General features: G+C 39.9%; 1 protein-coding gene across 1 annotated transcript in view; it reads right to left on the bottom strand.

Moving 5' to 3' along the window:
• Positions 1–3,050: 3,050 nt before the first annotated feature.
• Positions 3,051–24,341, bottom strand: part of ubl3a (ubiquitin-like 3a) — a 35,529-nt gene continuing 14,238 nt past the window's right edge. Inside the window, exons 2-5 of the mRNA XM_005750770.1 lie at positions 11,821–11,929; positions 8,920–9,006; positions 6,572–6,649; positions 3,051–4,884 (exon numbers count right to left, since the gene is read on the bottom strand). Coding sequence (XP_005750827.1) covers positions 4,832–4,884; positions 6,572–6,649; positions 8,920–9,006; positions 11,821–11,929 — 327 coding nt within the window. The 3' untranslated portion in view covers positions 3,051–4,831. The remainder of the gene's footprint in view (positions 4,885–6,571; positions 6,650–8,919; positions 9,007–11,820; positions 11,930–24,341) is intronic.

The following is a 24,341-nucleotide window of genomic DNA, read 5'->3' as shown; positions in this document are numbered from 1 at the left end:
ACACACACACACACAATAAATAAATACTCAAAGCTATCAGACGACATGTGCATTTATAGTGTGGAACGATGAGCTGTCATAGAAGTATTCTGCCAGAAGATGGCATCATCCTCAATCTTTACTGCAAACAGAATTCACCCACTGAATTCAACTCCTGCCTTGCAACTCTGTTTGTAAGATCTTTTTCCATAATTATATTTTTTCCCTTATAATCGATGTAAGCACAATAAAGGAATGCTGAGAGAAGCTTCATGAGAAGATATCACTGCACCAGGGTTTTAACCCTGTTGTTGTGGTCTGAAGTAAGCATGAGAGATATGTTTTATTAATGTTTACAGCCAAGCTCAACACTTAAATGTGGATTTGTATAGATCACAGATATTTAGCTCATACTGCAAATTATAAGGAGTTCTTACGGAGACTCAGATTTCCTTGGGAACACTGATTTGTATAAATACTGTTGGTGTATTGTTTGGAAGCAAAGCAGAAGTGATGCTGGCATGGTTAATGCCTCACACGCACACACAAACACACAGAGAGTGGTGCTTTTCACTACTGTAACCACAGCCCGCTCTGTCTGTACCCAGTCTCTTCGAGAAAGAATAGCTGTATTCATGTTAAATGTGGCCCGCGTTACTGTGACACAGCATGGCTGCAGGGAGGAGAGGAGGGACAAAAACTACACAGGACTCCACTGGTAACACAGAAACAGTCAGCATCTTCAGTTTGGATAGCTCTTTATGCTTCTCTTACACTGCACTGCTTTACACCTAGTGATATTCTCAGACAGATATCTTTTATTTCTTTAACCACTGAGCAAATAACACATGTAACATATTTTGTTTGCTCAGTGTGTCGTTAGCAGACGAGTACATGACGTTTAACACGTTTGCAAAACTCTCCCAGGGCAGCAGGCTGGGTTGTTCTCTGTGCTGCTCCTCCTGCTGCACTTTGGTCTACTCGACGTTGAGCAAACTCGACAAGTGACTCAATGCCATCACGTTGTTTTTTTTTTGTGTGTTTTTTTTTTTTACAAATCAGAGTTTATTCTTTCTCGCTGTGTACGACTGTATCTGTAACTTTGAATGAGTCAACATTCTGACTTACTTGACGTGTTGAACACAAGAAACAACACAAGCTTTAATCAGGGGTTTTTATCCAGTGAGAAACTGTTGACTGTCACCTCACAGGAAGCATACTCCTGCACACAGACATGCTTAGTTGTTGCATCTGTAGTGTTTTTCTTTCAGTGTACCCATACTCATTTTTGAAGCGTCATAAGATCTACTGCAATACTTAATAATACTTAATATTTTGTACACAAAAAACTGCAGTACCCCTTACATTTTTAAACACCTGAGATTTTTAAACGCAGCAATAATTGCGCATCATTACTGCGTGTATCAACTACAAATATGTTATTATTCATATTTATAGCTGATACTTCATTTAAGCATTTAAGTTCATTTAACTAAAACAAGTAAAGGAGGAAACAACATTTCGATCCTGTGTGTGCGTCCTGAACAAATTGCAGACTTGACAATAATGTTGAATTTGAAAATATTGCTTTATAGAGTGCATCAATAACTTATGCAGCAATCTTACACATCAGTTGAAAAAGTCTTTGGATCATTTACTGAAACAACAACTTTCAGTAAAACAATAAAATTCTAGTGTCAGCGGCACTGCTATTATATTATTAGACTTTTTGCATCATTTTGAATAATCAGCTTTGTTATTACTAGAGTGTTTTTACAAATTTAAGCAAAGTCTATTGTTTTTTTCTTATTTGTGTAGCACAGCCTTAAACACTTAAAACATCTCTACCACCGCTAAAATTGGTGGATTAACATCCCACCTGATGTGTTTTTGTATATTTAATGAAGCCGTGCAAATTCTGTGCATCACAGCATACCGCAAGATGTTTCCCACATACTCACTTACTTTTTCCAATGTGTACTGTGATAGTGTTGCTTCCTTGTTAGTTTGTACCGCCTGTCTGATTCCACCATCAGATTGTGATGATGTGTAATCTTGGTACACATTCATCTTTTCTACAGAGACATGAAAATAAGGAGCTTTCAGCTTCAGGAGGTCTAAAGTGATATCTTGATATAACTCAGAAAACAGATAAAATCATTCAGGCTCCCGCTACTGGTTTTTACTATTCTACATCATACAGTCATGTGAAAAAGTTTTCATAGCGCTCTATGGAGCGTTCTGAAGTATACTCCTACTGCTTCCATAAGGATAAGTAGCAGCCAGCTGCTTCTAATTAAATGGACTTGTTTAATTGATCATCAGCAAGTGTGAGCACACCTATAAAAACAGAGGTTTGGACAGTTTGCAGATCTGGAGCATTCAGCTGTGTCTAAAGGATTCAGTTAGCACGTTAAACAGTCAATTTCATGGCAGTACAATTAGAAAAATACTACGGGGCTTGTTCTTTTGGCCAGTAGAAATGCTTTTCTCTCAAAAAACAAAAAACACAGCAAGATGGTTTAGGTTTGCAAAGCTGCATCTGGACAAACCAAAAGACTTTTGGAGCAATGTGCTTCAATGAAAATCAAACAGCATATCAGCACAAACACCTCGTACGAACTTTCAGCATTGTGGTGGAGCAGTCATGATTTGGGCTTATGTTTATAGCCACAGGACCTGGATACTCTGCAGCTTCTCTGTTAACAGCACCATCATCCTAAATTTTACAGTTTTGTTAAATTATTGTGATATTGATGCTCAAAAGAGACTAAATGTGTTTTACTTGTTCCAAGAAGTTGAAGAATCAAAATTTTGGCCCACCTCTATTTACAACACTAACCTGTGAGTGATAGTTTCAAGGTGAAATTCAACATACCAGAGTCACTGTAACAAGAAAAACTCTTTTTAGAATAATTTGCTGAACTTGTTAAGATGAAGATTGGAGTCCGGCGTCTTGTTCAGCCCTCTGGTTAAAGTCCCACAGACTGTGAGCTAAGATGCTGTTAGAATGATTAGTCAGTGGCGCTTAAAACATTACAGTTCACGTGCAATAAATTATGACAACGAGGTAGCGCACTTCAATAACTTTTATTTAGTTTACAGATGTATTCCATTTTGAAGTTTGCAGGGGGGGAGGGGAGAGCATTAGTGCTATTTACAATTGGTTTGAAAACGTGTATCTCTGTACAGATTTGAACCCTGATCAATATAAACAATATTTTTTTAAGACCTAGTGCTGTTACAAAGCGATTCTTTAAAGCAAAAACAACAAAACCCCACAAAGAAACAGGATTATATTACTTTATAAACAAATGAAAAAGAAATGAATAATAACAGAGAAAGAACAAAAGAAAGAAAACAAAAATCCATCAGTCCATAAATGATTAGGGAGGATTTGCTGCTGTTAAGCACAAGACATTGTCAGAGAGTGACTGTGAACTGGCTAGAAGCTAACCGTATACACAATCATAGACTAAACACCAATATAATGTATATCACCAAGATCTAAAGTCGTCATTTTCTATATAAGATTCATATTAAATATATTCTACACATGTTACCTTAGTTTGGAACATTACTTCCACTGGAAAAATATAAAATAAAACAAAGCTTTTTATACATTTGTTTTAATCTAATGAAGGAGCACATGCTTTAGTTGTGCAAACTGGACTTATTAATGCAGATTTAAGAGGCAAATTAAGACAAATAAGGACCCTTTTCCTTCTGAGTTAATGTCCGTGCTTACAAAGCAACTGTCTGAGAGATCCTTCACAATACTGCTATAAAAATAAAGGGAGGGGGGGCACAGTGAGACAGCGACGGCGTGTCACGGAAAGAAAATTGGCATGATGTTTCATTAATCACAACACTAGTCGGTCGATAATATGAGTGGACTGTCAAAACACAGTCACCAAAAAAAAAAAATCATGAACAAACAAATATCGAAAAACAAGACCTTAAAAAAATGGTTGTTTTCTATTTGTTTGCTTGTTAGGCTTCGTTTGGCTAAAATACAGCGGACTCAAAGGAGTGGGATGTGTCGCTCTCGACATAAAAAAAGGGAATCGTTTCTCTCTTGCGACCTTTAAGGGCACATGCAGAGGAGGGCAGTAAAGAGGGCACAAACGTGTGTGTTATTATGTGTGTGTGTGCGTGTCATGTTTTGAGTTCTCTGATCAGGCACGTCTGCGCTTTGTCTGCCGTACTAAGGGGTATCACGCAAGCACGCGCGGCTCGATGTGGGGACAGGAAGTCGGAGCGTGCGCGTTTGTTGGTATGCTGATGAGCTGTTAGTGGTTAAAATTCTCAGCGGTCTGTATGAGAAAACAAGGCCACACGCACAAATTTGGCCACTGCATTACAATGACAACCGGCCAAAGTAAAGAGCCAGTTAGAAAGGTGACTTGTAAGAGACCGCCTGAGGATGGCTCAACAAGGTGTGTGTGTGTGTGTTTACTGCAAATGTGTGTGTGCATGCATGTGTATGGCAGAAGGCTTCAAAAGGATTTCATTAAGAAAGAAAGAAAAAAAACATGCAAATCCAGTTCCTTCTCATTTTCAGTTATGACAGCAAATCAAGTACAACAAAGGAATCAACTCTATCTTTAATCAATTTACTGCTCTCCAAGTCTGTCCTGGATCAGCCTGAGCCTGCTGTCCTTCTATGCATGTGTATGAGGGAGAAGGGGAAAAACAGAGAAAGTGCGAGTTTGTTTGTTTCGTTAAATGTCTCTATGAGTATTCGCAGTGTAGACAGGCTACAGGACAAGGTACAAGCTCATTAGGTCCAGGACATGGAGGGCGAGAACGGATGCAAAGGATGAAAGGGGGTGGCGGTGGAGGTGTGTATTTACAGAATGACACAGCAGTTACTCTCCCCGGTCTTCTCTCTGTTCCTCTGACCTGGACACACAGCACACAAACGTCATGATTAAGCAAACACCCACACAGCACTGTCACAGAGTTACTCAGCTCAATAGTCAGACATCACCTCAAAAGGACAGATTTAGAAACATACTTGTAGGCCAAGTTCAGATACTGCAACACTGCATGGAAATACTTTTGATATACTACAACCATATAACATATGTAGCTCATAAAAGAAGGTCTAAATCTCCATCTCCTACAGCTGAGCAGCATTTTGGGATTTCATGAGACTGGATCTGTTGCTCAAACTCTTTGAGTTTGTTACATTTCCTAGTGGTACCTGAAGCAACATTGCCTCTTTTTTTTTTTTTTAATGTAGACTCCTGAAATCTACACTTACAGTGTTGTGTAAAAGTCTTAACCCATCTCTCATTTCTTTACATTTTGTTAAAATGGGAAATCGGTGCTGCAATTTACTGAAATGTGGAAATGCAGCATAAAAATCTTGAAAATCGAGATTTGGTATGACCACAGGCTTAACTTTCTTAGGCAGGATGATCCAACACTGCTTTAATAAGGTTGGGGAGGCCAATTCATGAGTGATAGTGCTCCTGACTTTGTGTTTTAATGCTTTTCCTGCTTTGGCAGTGTGTTTGGGATCATTGCCATGCTGAAAATGTATTAAATGTAGTAAGTCAGATGCTTTCCAGTTGGTACTTCATAGTGGATCAAAATCTGATGGCACTTTTCTAAGATCTCCAACACCACTGTTTGAAATATAGCCCCAAACCATGACACAGCCTCCACAGTCATCTAATTCTACAGATGCTTGGAGATAGTCACTGTTGTACCTCTCTCCTGACCTCCAACGTACATATTAATACCAATTTGAACTATAAAATGTCACATTTGTATTCATCACTCCATTGCCATTGGTTTTCAGTCAAGATCTTGTGCAGTTTGGCATATCTCAGCCTTTTCTCTCTGTTTCACTTCCTTAAAAACATCTGCCTAACAGCTCTTTGGGAATCAACTTGTTGGTGCAAACATGCTATTTTATGTCTCTCAGACTGTGTTGTCTTTGAGATTTTTCATAGATTCAACTAAAGAAACGCTGGCTCATTATTTAAGTTAGATTCCATTTTTTATGCTTAAATTATTCACAGGTCAGTGTGAGGTGGCTTAATAAACATAAAAAACATTTCTCTGAAAATGGTCAGGTACAAGGATGGGACTGAAAAAGCAACCAAACTTTAAAAAGCCTAGAGAACTGCTGCTCAAGAGCACTATAAAAAACATACAAGACCAGAAATTAAAAAAGAGGGGCGACTCAGGTCTTTTGTACAATTCACATAATGAGTACTTCAAATCTAACTTTGTAACTGTTTCTCCACATAACAAAAGTTCATTCAGATTCATTCTTCCTCACATGGGCTCACAGATACCCAGTATGAGAACTTGATGTCCATTTGAACTCTATTCGCTTGTCATAGTCATAAAAAAATGAAGCAAATCTTCTGGCATGATTTATATTAGCTATATTCTACACAGTGTGTTGTATCTTGGGGATACACTTCAAGGAGCCAATTATTTGCACTAGTGGCTGCTCCTAAAACAGAAGCCATGTGCAGAAATAAATAATGGCTGGGAGCAGAACATTTAACGTTGTTCAGCGTGTGAAAAGCCTCCTGAAAGGAAAAAGGGGAGACGGGGAGCTGGTTACCTTGGGAATTTGGCTCAGGCAAAGTCTCTCTGGCAACTAAATGCATCACTGTGGTCTTCCCCAAGGGCAGTTTGAGAGCTGAGAGAGGGAGAGAAGGAGGGAGAGGATGAAAAGGTTATTCAGTGAGCTACATTATATTTGCCTGCACAGTGTCACTCAGCAGAAGTATAACATGACTTTTTAACAGCTTTCTGAAACTGAGTGTAAATTATAGATTGGATAATGCTAAGCTACACATAGAGAAAATTTAATTGTCAAATTATGTGATTAAAGTGGGATTGCAGAATAATAATCACTTGAACATGAGGAAATTGTTGGCAATCTGAATCCATATGTAACTGAATCATTTAAAACACTGTTCACAAGCGGCTGAAGGAGCGGCTAGTTTCTTGCTCTTGAATAAGACGACTCGGTTCCAAGTTTTATTGTTATTTGCAGATAATATTGCAACATAATTACCAGTAATAAAGGTGCAAATTAAACGATACTTAACACTAAAAAGGATTAATTAAAAAAAGAAATGCACAAAATATCTGACACACGTGTAGAGTGTAGTATGTACATGCACATGTATACAGTGGATTCAAGTTCAACGGGAGTAGTTAGCAGACAAAAGTGAGAAAACACAAATGTGGAGGTTGCAGAGCGCCCTCTGGTAGACATGCTATGTGACATGTTTGAAGGGTGTTTTTCCCCATTTCTTCTTTAGTTTTTAAATTTTAATTTACCAATACTGATATATTAGCTACTATAAGCCAATATATCTGCCCTGCCAACATATCAGTTGAGCTTTATTGGTAGGCATTCATGTTAGTATGAAAAATAAGGGAAAGCAATGGCTATGAGGAAGACAGGTGAAATATCAATAAAAAAAACAACAACTTTGTAATACCGAATAGACCAAAACCAATAGATGAGCTGCTGGATACCCCTTAAAGAGATAATATAATCCAACTTGGCGCCTGCAGCCTGGGTCAAGAAGCCAAAAGAAGTAAAATCAGAGGTCGATAAGTGCGCTTGAAAGTAAATCAGCAACATCAGCAAGGAAAAAGCAGCCAATAAGATTGTAAAATATTATTTTATTATTGTCTCACAGCACTCTAACGAACCTAAAAAACAAAAAAACAACCCACCCACACACCTTGGAACAACCCTGCAGGAAGGTGAGGCACCACCGGATTGTGTATGAATGCAGCATAAATGCACGCTTCATCCTGTCCACTGACGCCACTCGGCCCTGCATGCGTGTGTGTGTAGCACAGCCTCGCCCTTGGCCACACAAACACACAGACCTGCTGCTCTTTTTAAAATCCATGACACAGACACCAGAGGAGAGAGATGGAAAAGGAGCACATTCAGTCTGAAATGGTGCCTCCAGGTTCATCTAAATGTTTCCATGAGACGCTGTGGTATGCCCTCGCCTTTGGTGGGTGTGTCAGAAGTGCTCGTCAGCAGTAGCAAGTTGAAAAGGTAGCGCTCACAACAGACTGCCATAGGTGCATAACATAACAGGTTGTTCAGTGCAACCCTGCTTCTGTTTAAATAAGAGTTTTGCTACCTCGTTGTTGGAGCTGGGCACAGTCTATTTCAATAGGTTTTTACAAAGTCCTCAGACTACACACGCAGCTGTAATTGGCATGGGGTTAAACAACCACTGCCTAAAGGCTGGAGCCCAGAAACGTCGTGAATACACAAAATAAGAAGGAAAATTTGCAGGATCTCTCACCGCTTCGCATAAGTTCATATATAGTTATAACTTTTAAAACTACACACTGCTGTTAACATGTAATAGTTGGCAACTTGTGTGTGTGCTTTAAAATGTGTGTGTCTGTACTCAACAAGGATTCTGTGTTAATGTGCAAACATGCTAAAAGATAAGGGAATTATCAGATGGATGGCAGATAGAAGACTGCAAAAGGGTTAGGGTGCGCTGTAACACCGTTAACCACAAAGCACCAGTCAAGTCTAAATTGGGTTAGGCAGATAAAAAAGCCTAAAAGCCAGAGAGAGTGAACTGGCCTTCCACAAGAGAAGACGTCCTTTTCTGCCTTTCACTCTCGCTTCCTTTCTCTCTCTCCTTTGTACCACTTGAGGTCTCCTTTAAACGCCAGTCTTCCCTCTTTCCTGACCAGCCTCTTTCCCCTCTTTTTCCTCTATTTCCTCTCTCCTCCCTCTTTCCCTGTCAAAGCAAGCTTGTCCAGAGCACTGAGGTACCTCTGTTCTGTGACTCAGGAAAAGGATGAGAACAGCAAAGAACTTTCCAGCAGCGCACGGCTGTGATTTTGTGTGCATGTCTATGAGCGAATGAGCCATTTTCTCTGGGTGGTGTAGCTTCAGTGTTTTCTTACCTCCTAGTGTTACGTTGCCGTGTAGAAAACGTCCCTGGTAGATGAGCCTCAGGATGTTAGGACTGCTGACCTGCTCTTCCTCCCAGTCTGTAGGAAAGCAGAGAGAAAGGAGGAGACAGTTAAAGAAAAAGGAGCCCTGCTGGTTCATTTTTACCTCTTATTTTACTCGGTTTCCATGAAGTATTAATTTGACATTTCACAAGTACAATTTAATGTACTTCAAAGGCCACAATATACAAGAATCCTAAAGCTGTGTATAAAAAGCTGTTGTGTCGGCGTGATGAAAATGCTGAACACAGTGTAGTGAAAAGAAATCAGTTGCTGCCGGGTAAAGAAAGAAAAAAAAAGAAGAACCACAGACAACCACACTGAAGATATTTTAAGACATTTAGGGCCTTTATTTTAAATCCTTAAAGGCAGAATGTATAATATTTGGGCTTTGCGGGATGCCCTACAGAACGTGAGAAAGAGCCGAGGCAAAAGAAGAAGACGAGGTGTGGCTCGGGAAGAGCTAAGGACAAAAGTGAACGCATTAAATGAGAGAGAAACGAGAGTGCGGAGTTGCGCAGCAACAGAGTCTGGCCACCAGATGTTTGTCTCTAGCTAAGCGCAGGGTGTTGTTGCTGACTGAGAGCCTGCTCTGGGTCTCTCAGGGTTCAGATGGGTTGTCTGGGAGGAACACAGGGTGCTCCCAACACTGACGGGATTGAACGGAAAACTTCTGTTGTCGAGGAGAATTCGAGTCCAACTGTGTAATTTGTAGTTTTTCATGCATCGTGGAGTTCTCTTAAACCGGAGTACATTAGCGGCACCGTGGGAAAAAGCTAGAGTTTTGAAGGTGACGTAAGGTGGGCAGTATCAAATGAATTCTAACCCTGGTGCACAGCAGCAGCGAGGCAAGTGGGTGTATTACAGAAAGGAAGCGGCTGCACTGTGATCCCACATTCCTGTATGCAATGATAATCAGGCTGAAAGGAGTTCATTCTAATTACCCTACACCAAAGATATGCACATTCCCCACACTGCTATATAGACCTGCACGTAAGCAATTAGCAGTTGGTCTGACAGCAATAAGTCTGATCAAGTAGTTTCTAAGCAAATTAACAAATATTTGTTTACAGTTAAATTGTTTAATTAGAGCTTTTACAGAGATTTGGTAGCTGTGCCTGCGTAATGATGATATTTATTAAACACCACATATTAAATGCAAAAATGTTAAAGAATATAGAACTGTAAGTAAAACCAAAGCTGATGCTAAAATCTGACATGTGTAAAGCAGATGTGAAAACCCAGATCTTTCTCATGTAAATCAAATAAATAATACAACCGTGTTATAAGCACCTTTGTGGTGCGAGGTAAGAAAGAAAGTCAACTCTAATGCTAATTTTGCTGTTAACCTAAACCTTGAACTGTCCGTTAATCTTGTTTGCACATTACAAGCTAGAGCAGCTCCACAATCATCCACCGTCTTCGCTAGCTCGTTGCTGACTGTTTGGTGTAGAGCAGGTACATTTTACACGTGTTGCTTTTTAGTTTTTAAATGTCAAACATGAAAAAAAAAAAAACTTCCAATACTGAAAAAAGTGAACTGAAAAAGTACAACTGCAGGCTGGAGACAATGATATTTTTCTTTTGCTACAGATTACTATTATAAGAATATATATTTAACCTGCTTTTTCACTTTTAAAAAAAGTCAATCAGCTTTGAAAGTGTGGTTACTGTAAAAATAAGTTTGTAGATGTCTGTAAGAATTAATCAAATATATGAAAAGCTTTATCTTAAAGAGGAAAGAGAGAAAAAACAAGTGTGCCCTGACTGCTTCCAGGAGTACCCTTGTACTGCTGTACGGATCATGAGTGCATTGCCACGTCCATAAAAACAAAAGTCTTGGCAGTTTGTTGGTGAGGTGTGTATTAACACAAAGCCACAATCTTCCCAGGAGGAGATGTCCCAGAAGGTTCACCCCAACGTCAGACCATGCAAAAAAAAAAACTGTACAGAACCCGAGAGCTAAATCTCATACTCTACAGGCCTCAGATAGCATTTTAAATGTCAAAGTTCACAATAGTACAGTTTAAAAAGGCCGAACAAGTATGGTTTTGTTTGAAAGGGTAAACGGGAAAAAGCCTCTTCTCACTAAAAAGAACAGGGCAGCACAGACTAGCTTTGCAAAGCTGCCTCTAAATGAGTGGAGATGTTGGTCTACAATAGAATGCTCCGTGTTTGGTGAAAACCAAAAACACTATATCAGCACAAATACCCCATACCCTCTATCAAGCACAGTGGTGGAGGGCTTAAGAGGTAGGCTTATTCTGTAGCCACAGAACCCAGGTATCAGGTCATTGAGTCACTGAGTCAACCATGCACTCGTCTCTATACAAAAGTATTCTAGAGTCAAATGTTAGATCTGTCTGAAAGCTGCACCTTAGCTGAAATTGGGCCACGCAACAGGACAATGATTCCAAGCACAGCAGCCAATCTGTAACAGAATGGCTGAAAAAGGAAATAATCGAGGTGCTGCAATGGCCTAGTCAGACCTCAAACTAATTAAAATGTTGACAACCTTAAAGAGAGATGTGCACGAATACCTTTAAAGATCAACGTACTGAAGCAATGCTGTAAAGAAGAATGGGACTACAGTCAAGCAGAAAAATCATTTGTGTTATTGCTGCTAAACGTGGCTCTACAAGCTACTGAATCTTGGGGTGTGCTTAGTACAGTGAAAACCTTTTCACCGTACTGTAAGCGACTGCCTTAGACCACAATGATTTTATTCATAACGTAGGAACTTGTTATTCCTTTCATATTTATATTGCACATACATTTATAGCAGACTCATACCTCTGCATATCGATGCACATGTATCTGATGTGAATAGCAAAACATAATTGAGCTACTCACCCATTGGCCAGTTGTCATAAACGTGTTTGGCGATATCTGCTGCAGAGTCATTGGGAGAGAAGAGGAATTCTTTCGTCTTTCCACTGACCAAAATCAGCCGCAGGTTTATCTGCAACACAGGTAAAAGCAAAAAAAAAACAAAAAAAAAACAAAAAACCAGCATTAGTGAATGTGAGAAACAAAAAATGAAGACAGAGAAAAATGCACATTCAAACAAACAGCTGTCCCATATGTCAGATTATAGAGCTGGGTCAGGAAGCACACGGTTTCAAGTTAGTAATTTAATAGGAAACAGAAGAAGGATATGAAGACCCTGAGGAACATCCTTCCGTTGGATGAACTCCCATCAGTCTCTCCAACTTCCTCTTCAGCTTTCTCAATTCCCTCAAACTGTATTTCTTTGTCTTTGGTTCCCAAGTCTGAAATTGAATGGAAGTTTGTCTCTCGCTTACCATTCCTCATTTTTTTGTCCCTGTAGGTGTTTGAGCGAGACATTTTTCAGGCAACTAAAATTAAAGATTTTCTTAAACCTTTACCTGAAATTAGAAATGCTGTATCCATGTTTGTTTTGTACTGTAGTTTATGTAATTAGTCACCTGTGTTTTTAATTACGTTTCCACAGTCATGTCATGTATGTATTTTTTAGGTTAATTTCCTGGATTTGTGTGTAGAATTTAACCCCTCCAATGTGCGATCACTGAGTAACTTAAGATTGATACTATTTATAAATCAGATTGTGAAGCATCTTAGTAACTTAAACACTACCACAGCACATGTTGACCTAAACATTTTGGTTTTAACAGTATTAGTTATTGTTGTTGTTGTTTTAATTGACTTATTTTATTTATTTATTTGTTTTTTCTCTATATTTTACTGCATCAGTGCGGTGCATTTTATTTATTTTAGTGGCATTTTACATTGTTAAGCACTGCAAGCAGCATGGACTGTTTGGAAATGCGCTATCTGAATAAACTTGACCTTGACTACCTAACTTCACTATTACTGAATACAAACTCTCATTATGTGTACTGGATAATTCGGCTGACACATTACAAAAATACATCCACTGAATTCTTCTGTACTGAAAAAAGTACATACTTGCAGTTTAACAGAGAGAGAAAAAAAAAACCCTCAGTGGTGATCTCTGCCCCGCGTAGAGACACGGTCATTATTCACCAATGTGATTGTGCAACTAAAAAAAAACCACATAAATGAGAGGGACACACGTGTTTTGCTTCCAGCCACATGATTTTGTTTCTCTCACCTTAGATCACCAGCTCCCAGTGAGAAAATATACACAAGTGAACTGAACACACGTGGGGGTGTACATTTAGAACCGTTAATTTGCAGAGCAATTAAACTGCCGAGCACTAGGATGCAGATAAGAGGCCTGATATGTGTTTAGCAGTGGTACAGTGTGCCTCTAAGAGCAGAACTCAGTGGTGTGTGCTTGTCTTTGCTTACTGTATTTGTGTGGCTGGGCCCCTGTGTGCGCATGGCACGAGCACGTGTGTCATTGTTGTCAGTGTGTTTCCATGTGCCAAGTATCTGTTAGCCTTCTACACCACACCCCGTGTCCTACCAAACCCACTCTGCTGAGCGCCACACACACACACGGAGCCGGGTGGAGTGATGTAACAGAGCTAACACCAAAGGATTGAAACTGAGATCTCTTTAAGTACGTAACCAAATCAGCTTATAGGTTTAAGCATGGACGAGCCATACAGAAGCATGTACATATATATATATATATGACATACACAAAACATCACGTACAATAAACATAATGAGCACAAACACAGGTAAATGTGCCTCTAAGAGATTAAATCAACTTAATAATGAGATAAGATAATTTCAAGCTACAGTTTTGTGTGTGTGTGTGTTTTTTTCATCTATTTGCAGGTGCACTCTGTACAAACACATGCATCCAGGCAAACAGACTCACACAAACACACCTTTAACAACTGGGAAACGCTAGAAATAATTCACTGCTGCTTCCGGCTGTGATTCACAAAATATACCTTTAACAACTTTGATGACACAGATCATAAAAGCATGAATTTGCATCAGCTTTTGAGCAGATGCCTGAAGGTAAACATGCACACTGTTCCATCTGTTTGATTGTTATAAACACAAACACCTGAACGTTACAGGCAAATGCAGAAAAGAAGCAGAAATGAGCACAAAGTGAGATTCAAAGGAATCCCCTTTGCATACGAGAGGTTTTGCTCCTTCCTAGTAGAACACCTGGTAGTTACCATGGTGTCACCATGGCGACAGCCAGTGGTGAGCGGCTTAACCTGATAACACCTACAGGATAGCTTCACTTCAACCTCCCACCCCCAACCCCTGCCCATTTTCCATTGCTGTGTCACATCAAACCATCTTCCCATGCTTGCTGCAGTCTCTGCATCACCTCACTCACTCTGTCTCTTTCACTGACTCCATCAATCTCTGGCTCTGTACAGCGTACAGTGGAGAAATGTACAAGGCTGGAATAACAAGAAGAATTGAGCTAGCCTGGGTTAAACAAGGCAAACTAAGCCTTTCTTCTTATATATGTCAGCACAAGGGTGAATTTCTGCCTTTGCCTCTCTTCTCTGTCTCTTTTTCTTTGCTTTCTCTATTCTTACAAGTCTCTTTCTCTCAGTGTACTTCCTGGAAAATGCAAATTATTAGAAAAAATAAATGCATGACAGATGCAGATGTTTCCACTCCAACTGAGAATGTTTGAAATGGTTTGCGTATCAAAATTATGCAAAAATCTCATGCTATGGCCAGTGCAGCCGCCAGATTTCCACAGAACTGAAATTCCTGCAGGACTTGTGAACAATGTGCAAGCCACCTGGAACATCAGAGCATAAAATTAGAAGAAAAAATCTTTACAAAAGACTCGTGTGCACTTCAGGGACATCAATGAAAAGTACCAGTCCTTGTGTTCTGGTGGCTCATGGTGGTGTAAGACCTTACATTGAGCTATGCTGCTACAGATGAATTTCTCCCCTTTTCCCTCTCTGTTCTAATTCTGATTTCACCTGAGTCGAGATCTCAGCTCTCCCTTGCCATTTTTCCCTTCCCTGCCCCCTTTTCCCAGAGGCTCACTTCGCCTTTCTCTCTTCCGTAAAAGGGCAAGGTAATGAGGTTGCACAGCCAGCTCAGGGAAGTATATTCAATTACAGTCTATTCTCTCTAACAAATACAATTGCTCCAGGTAAGGGGAGGAAAACAATTCATGCGTAATCACAGTACAAACACATATCTCCAGGCAGACTGCTAGTTACTCATGCATACAAATACTACATCCTAACCCACTGCCAGACGCACTCTGAAATGCCAGAAATTAGCACTGTGAACATTTCACTAGCTTGCAGAGCTTGTAGAGCTGCGAGAAGGAGAAGAAGAAGTCACTTAGCAAGTGTTTGCAGAGCTTGCAAACACTTTCATGCCCTCCCGTTGGAGACGCGAAAGTGTGCAAGCTCCAGTAACAGAATGCGGAAGCATCCTTGCTCCTATTCCTGGCTGCTTCTGAAAATAACACAATAAAGAAACAGGTTACTTATGTGGAAAATTGGTGACACAGCTTTTTGCCTGTCGAGCCTCTCTGCTCCACTGCAGACCAGACATTCACAAAGTCTAACACTAATGTGACCCGGCTGCCAACAAATGCCATGCCGTAAACATGTGAGCAAGCAAGCCCTCTTAGCTAAACACCGTTTGCACACGGAGGAGAGCAGGAAACTTAATGCCATCTATAATTATTCCTCCCTGAGCGCCGCTCTCAACTCTTTCTCAAGGCACTGTTGTGTGTGCATATGCACGCATGTGTCTGTGTGTATGTTTACAAGTGCATTAAAGAGTATTGCTGCTCTTTAGACCCTCTGCAGCAGTCAACAAATTACAGAGTGGGAAGCCATCCTGTGGGAATATATTAGAGCAGCTTTATATGTAGTCTGCGCAATAAGGTTAGCTGCTGCTGTCAGAGCGGATTCATAACTGCATGAATGAATTTAAGAGAGGACATGGGTGATTAACCCGGCTGTGGTCTGTTTAAAGCGAGGCAGCTGGATCCAGCAGCCAGCTCGCTTTGACTTGCCCGTTAAATCTGGAGAAAATTCGGCTGTAAACCTGAGAAATGTAGCTGCACAGCACTTTAAATACTAATGAATTCTACGTCAGTGATTTCACAGACAATTGCGGAGAGGTCACTTTTCTTTCTGTCACTGCTCTCTGGCTGTAAATATTAAATGCTACAGAATAGGCCATGTTCTGGTAACCTGTAACACATTTGTTGCATTTTTTAAAATGACTTAAAGACGTGTGAAAAAGAAACAGCGTTGCAAGCTCTCAGTAATTTTCCAAAGACACAAAAAAGAACCACAATGTTAGTCTCCATTAGCGTATAAATTATGCGCAGGAGCCTTTATTTTCTTTAATTAAAAACACGCTGAAAAGGGATAGCGCTTTTAGAAAATCACTGTGCATATTGGAAGTGCTGGTTAAATGCGTGTATTAAAAGCCGCGAGCTTCATCTGCGCGCATGTGCAAACTGTAAGCGAGCGCATGGGAAAGCAAACTCTTTCGATTTGTCAGAGAGCCTCATTTTGAGTTTGACATAATTCAATATTCTACACAGAGGTATTTTATCGCTTGCACGAGTTCCCTCTGTTACGTTCACACATACACACAAACGCAGTCGTTACGTAATAGTGGCTGACTTATAAATGTGTGATACAAAAAAGCAAAGCCTAAGGCAAAGATTTGTAATCTTTGAGTCTCTGTGAGCATGTGTGCGTCTAGCAGCGTTCGGGGGGGGTAATGCTCTAATCACATTAAACGTTAGCTTTTGCAAGCTTATCTTTCTTTCCTCCCTAAAATGTGCTACCTCTAATCTTTGTTTTCAGACCTGAAACATTGCAAACTGAAGTTTAGCAGTTTCAAGCAGGATCCTTGAAATTATGCTGAATTTCAAGGATCCTGCCCTCGGTTGTGGGCAAAAGACCTGCAACTGACAAATAAAGGCTATCTCATCTCTCATCAAAGGGTGTGCCAGGCAACAGATTGGTGAACCAGTTTGTTAGGTGCACCAATAGCCAGGCCAACTTTACTTCTTTATCTTTTAATGAATGGGTGACATGCAATGACTTCTCCCCACTAAGGGAGGTGGATAAATTGCGATAAACAAATGTGGCTTTATTAAAAATAAAAACAATATGTGAAACAACAGGAGATGTGGGCGTCTTTTGTGTTTTGCATTAACCAGTGTCAATGAGCTTCTTTGCTAGTGATGCGATAAAAACAATAAAAACTGTGGCGTAATCGTGACTGGATATTTAATAGACTAACTGACTGCATTTTAACAAAATGTTTTCCTGGCAAAGCAATGATGATGTGTTTAAGTGAAAAGGTGAAATAATTAGGCTCAGGGACAGAGAAGAAATATGGATTAACATAATTTTTAAGAAATATTTTTAAGAAACAGTGCAACACTCATGCACATTCATACAGACATGACTGTGCAGATGATAAATTTGGATATCAGCATGTTCACTGTAGGAAAAGAGAGCAGAAGGACCTTTACCCAGTTGAAATGTTTATTATTAACTTTGCTATCTTTATAGACCACATATCTACAATTGCTGGTGTGTCATGCTTTGTTTTGACATGGCTTTCCAACAAACACTAGATAGGTATTGTTTCCATGAAACAGAGAGAGGTCAGACGAAAGACAGTGGTGCTAAGGTTAAAGAAAGATAATTTGACAAAAATATACACTTTGAAAATAAATTAAGCCAAGAAGAAGTCATTATCGTTACATGTTTACATCATGCCAACAAGATGCAAACAAACTGGCAGAAAGGGGCCGAGGGAGAATCTTTCAAGCAGTTGCCAGACTGAGAGGAAACCTAATCTTCCTCCAAACTTTTAATGTTAAGAGAAATTGTCGTCTTTGCTCTTGCAACAAGAAAGCTCCAGCAAAGCAGTCTGGCTGGTCAAAATTTATTCCAACACTGCTGATTGTGCCTACAGCCATGCTATGATGGCTGCTATGTCAACATTTGTGGTAAACAGGGGCCTTGTTAGTCATCTGTGCTATTTTGTTCTGTTTTTCTGGATATATGTGAGCTCCTCTCTGTGATCATGTAATCAGTGTACAAAATAATAAAAACACCATCTGACTGAAGTCCTTGCAGACTCGAAGCTGGAAGTTAAATGTGGCACATGCACTTAGTTTTGTGGTGCTCCTCTTCTGTGTTCGAACGACAAAAATACTGACCAGGATGCACGCGAGCTACAAAACGCAGTCAAGTTTGTACCTATTTAATACATAGGAGAGTTGGTTCTCTATGGTTCTTGAAGCTTGCTCTGTTTCTTTTCTCACGTTGTATTGACAAAAGTATATGGACATTACACCTACAGGAGCTGCTCGGCCCATATCCATACCAATAGGCGCTCCTGGTGCGCAATTTCTGTCCTGATGTTAATGCCAGAGGAGGTTTGGGGCTCTGCAGTTAGTCAGGAGCGCATCAGTGACTTTTACAGATGCTCAGCGACCTTGTAACTTTATGTGGTCTGCCACTTTGAAGCCGAGTTGTTGTGGCTTCCTCTTTGCAATAACACCACTTACAGCTGATCGAATATCTGAATATCTAGGACAGAAGAAATTTCACAAACTAACATGCTGCAGCAGCTGCATCCTGTTACAGTATCACAGTACCAGGGAGCGCTTTAGAACGACCCATTCTTTCACAAATGTTTGCAAAGGCACGCTGCATGGACAGGTGCTACCTACCTGAATTCAAAGTTTAAGATCAGTGTCCTAAACCTTTCGCCCTTTTAGTGTACTCGAAGCTCATGCTTTATGGTTCTTGAAGCTTGCTCTGTTCCTTTTCTCACATTTGTTTAGGTAATTTGCATATTTGTGGTCTTGAATACTGAATGCAGTAAGAACAGAGAAAGAAACCTTGACAGTGTTCAGCCTTGCTTGCATTTCCTGTTTTAAATGGAATTTTCAGACCTCGCTTTATTTTTATTTTTTCCCACTGTAGCAAAACCACAGGAAGGAAACAACAGGGCAACAGGTGTTTAGTTTTACATAATGACCCTGACGGTGCTGAGTTTTATTTTGCTGTTATTAGTTAGAATAGAATAATTTTGGTTATTTTTTCCTTTTGTGTCCCGATTGCTCCTTTAGCTACATTTTGCAAGAACACATGTTTAGCACTGCTGCTGTGAAATAAATTCATCTTTTGATGAACAGGGGACTTGTGATTTATCCTCTGTTATTTATCCTTTCAGAGACCCTTATCCTCACAGTTTTTCAAACAGCAACTAGCATTTCCCCTCCCCTGTTATATGTCTCCACAGACCAGTCAAGATGCAGTTTACCTCTGTGTTACATTTGACAGTTTAATGTAGCTGTTCCTCATCTCAGTAGAGGAACTATGGGTCGTAGATTTTGTTAGCTGTGCAGCTGTGCTGTAAAGTCCCGTCAGCCACTCTTCTGATTTCTGATATAGATGCAAAATATATTAAAAATATATTTAAAAAATCATTTGACTTGTTCTTGTTTTGCTTTGTGTCTTCTGTGTTTTTGAAAAATTTTATGTGGGAAAATAAAAAAGAACGATTCCACAACAGCCCTGGTTTCTCATGTGACCCCCAATCCTGATCTGTACTTTCACCATAACTTCAAGGTGTACCCCAAAGATTATTGTGGACCAATCAGTATCCAACCTTGCTTGTTTCAAAAATAAACTCAGTTTCGAGTTACGTTGTTGAATGTAATAAAAGAGGTGTTTCCACTGAAAATTATGGTGTCTTGGGTATGAAAAGGGAGCTATCTTGTCATAATCCCACCCATTTTGTTTTCCTCAAGACAATGTGGGAAGGGCTGTACCCAGTGACAAGACACCAGCTTATCACAGGACTAGCAGAGGGAGACAGACAACCATTCATACTCACTCGCTTCACTTATGGACAATTTAAAATTACCAGGTAACTTAACCCTGTGCATGTTTTGGACTGTGGGAGTGTGCCCACACAGACACCTGGAGAACATGGAAACTCCCCACAGAAAAAACCCATTTGACTGGATTCAAACCCAGGACCTTCCAGTGCTGCCCTCATCTTTCCATAATTAACATATAAAATCCAAACATATGGACAAGAAATTTCATCATCCTTCACCTCTGAACAACACAATCAAATCTCTTCATCCTTGACTCAAACTGTGTGCCAGATGCACAGAAATACCTGAAATACATTGTGTTAAAAAGAATGAGATTGAAGTGAGGTCTCACAGAGACCTTGACCTTTAACAGTCAAAGTCTAAAGAGTTACTTTATGAATCCAAACACATACATGCACTAAATGTGAAGAATTCCCTTAAGGAAAGCATTTTAGGACATCCGGAGCCATGAACAGCTATGCCATTTTTAAAAAGCATCATATATGTTCTCAAATCTTAACATAAATGAACATGATAACAAGCTGATAATTAAGTGTTTAGAAAATCATACATCTCCCTGCCTCAATATAGGCAGAAGCTTGTTCAGTGACCATAAAACACCGCCCTATTTCCTGTTGGACTCTATTAGGGGACATTAATCATTAAATAGAGTATCTACTGTAAGAGCGATTTTAAAAGCACCACAGACCTTTATCAGATGCCCTTTCTTAGGCTGCTTCCTAACTTCCTGTAGTATAGGCAGCTAATGGCTGCATTACAGTACTAATAGCATTGTAATAGTGTGCTTTCTTTCCTTCGCAGCATCCTCAAACTTTCTACAGCAGTTTGATTGGGCAAAGTAAAGACACCCTCTGCTTAGAGATCATCTGCAAAGGCTAAAAATTCATAAAGGTTATTCCATGATCATTGTATAACACTGAAGGCCTTTCTTCCCTGACTTCAGCGCTGACCTTGTGGTTTGGATTTGCATCTATGGAGCTTCACTACACCTCCAGGTTTTGAATCCAAGGGTAATCCAATCCAAGAGAGATGAAAACTCGCTTTTTCGGCAGCTCCCACTACTACCAGTCACATGTCTGATTACACAGTTGCCCCATCATGCCTCGCATCTCTCTCCAAGCCCTTGTCCCTTTGTAGTGTCATTCAAAAAGACCCATCCTTTGATATGACGACGTCCTCATCATAGATCATAGCCAGAATCTGCTCTGCTCCTCTTTCTTTTTTTTCTCTGTCCCTCTCCTTCCTGTCACAAGCAAGATCAGCCGTTTCCTGTGCTGTACCTGACAGCCTTTAATCCATCAGCTGCTTCTCTTCTCTCCAGAAACAGGCAGGGCCTTCTTTTCATGCTGTCATCATACTCCTCCCAGCCTTCTCTGAAAACCTGCTTTGCTCGACACACACACACACACACACACACACACACACACACACACACACACACACACACACACACACACACACCCACACACGGCTACATTCCTCTCTCTCTTATAGGCACCAGGTAGGTGCCTTTGTTCACACATTCCTTCTATGCTTTCTCTGTGTGTTCGGAGCTGTCACACAAAGGTTTACTTCTTGCGGCTTTTTCCTGCGTCCCGTGTGACTGTTAAGGACTTCACACTTTAAAAATGGCTGAATGAATTAGCATGACAAATGTGCACGATGCTATAACCGAAAGGCAGTGAGTTACCTGCAGATAGCCCACACTCTAACAGGATACTGTATGCTGAATGTGAAGCAGAGAGGTCAAAGAGATCTTTATCCAACAATGATATAAGAGTCAGAAAATGTTATGGTGATGGTGTAAGAGCTGACAGACAGGACCATGCACCCGATTTATCAGCCAGGGTTCAAAATGTCCCTGTTTATAGTTTACTTTTGGTAAAAAGATTCAAAGAAAACTGCTTCATAACCAGCTGTATCAACTGATTATAAAGACAACATGGTTTCTACTGTGGCGAGGCTGAGGGTACAGGATGGCTGTTATATGCAGGTCAAAGGTCACTTCATGCTCTTTCCACAATGAAATACACCATGTTGATTTTTTTAAAAACAATAATAAAAGTGTTTTAATTAAAAGTGCACAACACACCTCGGGGTTAGAAAATTGCGTGGAAAAATTTTACGCATTTAATAAACAGAAGAACGGAGGAGACTGTGAAGGGCGGTACGCAGAAACATTAATGAGAGAAAAACGATGACGGTTTCACAGAAATATCCGAACAGTATTTTCAGTGTCACTTCCCAGTGTCTGTGAGCATCTGTAACAGTTTAGGGCTCTGTAACAGCCCTATCCTCACCCTTCATCCAGGGGAGGCTCCACTGTCATCATCTCAACAGGGAAAACAAAACTCCACTAAATACTTTTAGAAAGAAATGTAGGAAAAAAAGACAAAAAACACAAACAAGTTGTCAACAGGAAGAAATTTTAAAGCTACAAGAGAGAAAAAGAGGTTTGCAGAGTCCTGTATCCCACAACATTACCAATATGCAGGTCCGATGCAGTGATGACAATGACAAGTCAGAAGCCACAGCATACATAGGAACCCCTGACACTTATAGTACTGAGGAAATGAGACAGTGTCACAGCAAAGACAGAGAGGCCCAAAGCAGGATCAACAAAGGTGAAATAGAGGCAGTAAGAAGAGGAAGCATGATGGTGAACAATGAGATAAAAGGACTTTCATGTATCCACCACTAAAGCATATGCACACACATGAACATACAAACATTTGTGTGCGCATTCAAAATGACTGCTGTGGGAGCTGGCGACGCTCCGGTTTTAAAAATGTGGGCAGAGATGTCAAATTAGTCTTGTACGCTTCAATCGATTCTTCTCTGATCCACCTGTGAACCTCTCGACTATCCATTTCTCACTTTGTGGGTAAATTCGAGGCAAAGTGTGACAGAAAAAAAAGAGATTACAAGGTACAATGTTTGATAAAGTGATAAAAAAAATATATATCACTGGTTGCGCAAAGCTGTGATGAAATTATGCTTTGCGTGGCTGAGAAAGAAGTTGAAAATGATGCGTCGGGAACTGATAAAGAGTTCACCAAGACGTTTGTTTGCCCACGTGTACGACTCGCTCCCGCCTGTTGGGTTAATACACATCACCTATTTCTGAAGTGCTTCTGCATGAAAGCAAAAAGAAACTGAGAGCTATTTATAACTTTCCTCCGGAAAAAGGCTATACGGTAGGTGCGATGCATGCTTCATCACGAAACCTCAGAAACCTCTCTTCATAAATCTTGCTCTTATTGGGTTTTTTTAAATACTGTCTCTGTTACTCTCCTTGTATAAAGGATTGCATTTCTAGGAAACCTATATCTATAAAAACATGCATCTTTTTTCTCTCCTACATGAACTGCATTCAATTTGCACAACTTATTTCTTTCTTGAAATGTGGGCTTTTGGAACAACTAACCACCTCTAACTTCAGTCTCTAACTTAGTTTCCTATCCTCTGAATGTCAAGTGAATTCCTCTAAAAGTTACAGTGTACTGCCTTATTGTCTTTTTCTTGGAAACCGTTGCTGAAGAGGCTCAAAAAAAAGGCAACAACAACAACAAAAACTATCAACTTGTTCACCAATTAATGCTGACAGAAAAAAAAATTTCAAGGTTAGTGTTTGTAATAAACACCATGAACAGAAGTATAAAGATTTTAAGGTACAGAATTACAAAAAACAAAACAGCAGTAATAATAATAATATAATAAATGGCTTAATGAGCAAGAAACTAACTTATCTAGCCTCTATTAACTGTAAATTTTATTGGAAATTGAGATTTCTGTCTTTTTTATTCCACAGCAGGTTGCAGTGTTGTAGCATCATACTCAGTTCACATTGAAATGCACAGAATTCAAGACAAGCAACACATTGCTGCAGAAGTGATGACGCAATATCACAACTACACAGTCACATTCAACTACAGCGCAGCCCACCTAGACCCTTATTTGTTTGTTTGTCAGTGCAGCTATGTCACGTCGTAACTGACGGTAACTGACGACTAAGCTAACGACTCTTGTTTACATCGCAGTCAAAAAATAAAAGGTTGAAGCTAAAACTTTAAGAGCATTCTCAGATATGAGCTGTGTGTGGGTTACTATTTGCCTTTTGTGCTCTACTGTAACCTAAACTGGTGTAGGTAATGAGTAAATGGTCACAATGCAAGTACATTAGGAAACACTGACACCATAGCACGAAAAACAGCACGGAAAACACTGGGTGTTGTCTCCTTGTTTTGGCTCCCACTAAGGTTTTTCAGGGTTTTGTTATCAGTCAACAACTCTCAAGGTGTGCTTAAAGAACAAAACCAACATTTGTGTGTGTGTGTGTTTCCTTTTTTTTTTTTGCATTCAGTGTAACTGAAAGCTACAGGTGTTGAAACTGCCTGGAACAACAGACTCTAGGGACATGTATGACTTACATTATCTTTTACATGTATACTATAATGTGTGTGTATACATGGTTGTCTTGTTTTGAATCAGCACTGGATTCTGTTTGGATTTTTTCCTTTCTTTCACTCTAATTTTCTACACATGCAGGCGT

The sequence above is a fragment of the Pundamilia nyererei genome, unplaced genomic scaffold (assembly GCF_000239375.1).
Source record: "Pundamilia nyererei isolate P.nyererei 1_Seehausen unplaced genomic scaffold, PunNye1.0 scaffold00286, whole genome shotgun sequence".
NCBI lineage: Eukaryota > Metazoa > Chordata > Actinopteri > Cichliformes > Cichlidae > Pundamilia > Pundamilia nyererei.
Note: the sequence above shows the minus strand (reverse complement) of the source record. Positions and strands in the feature narration are given on the sequence as shown.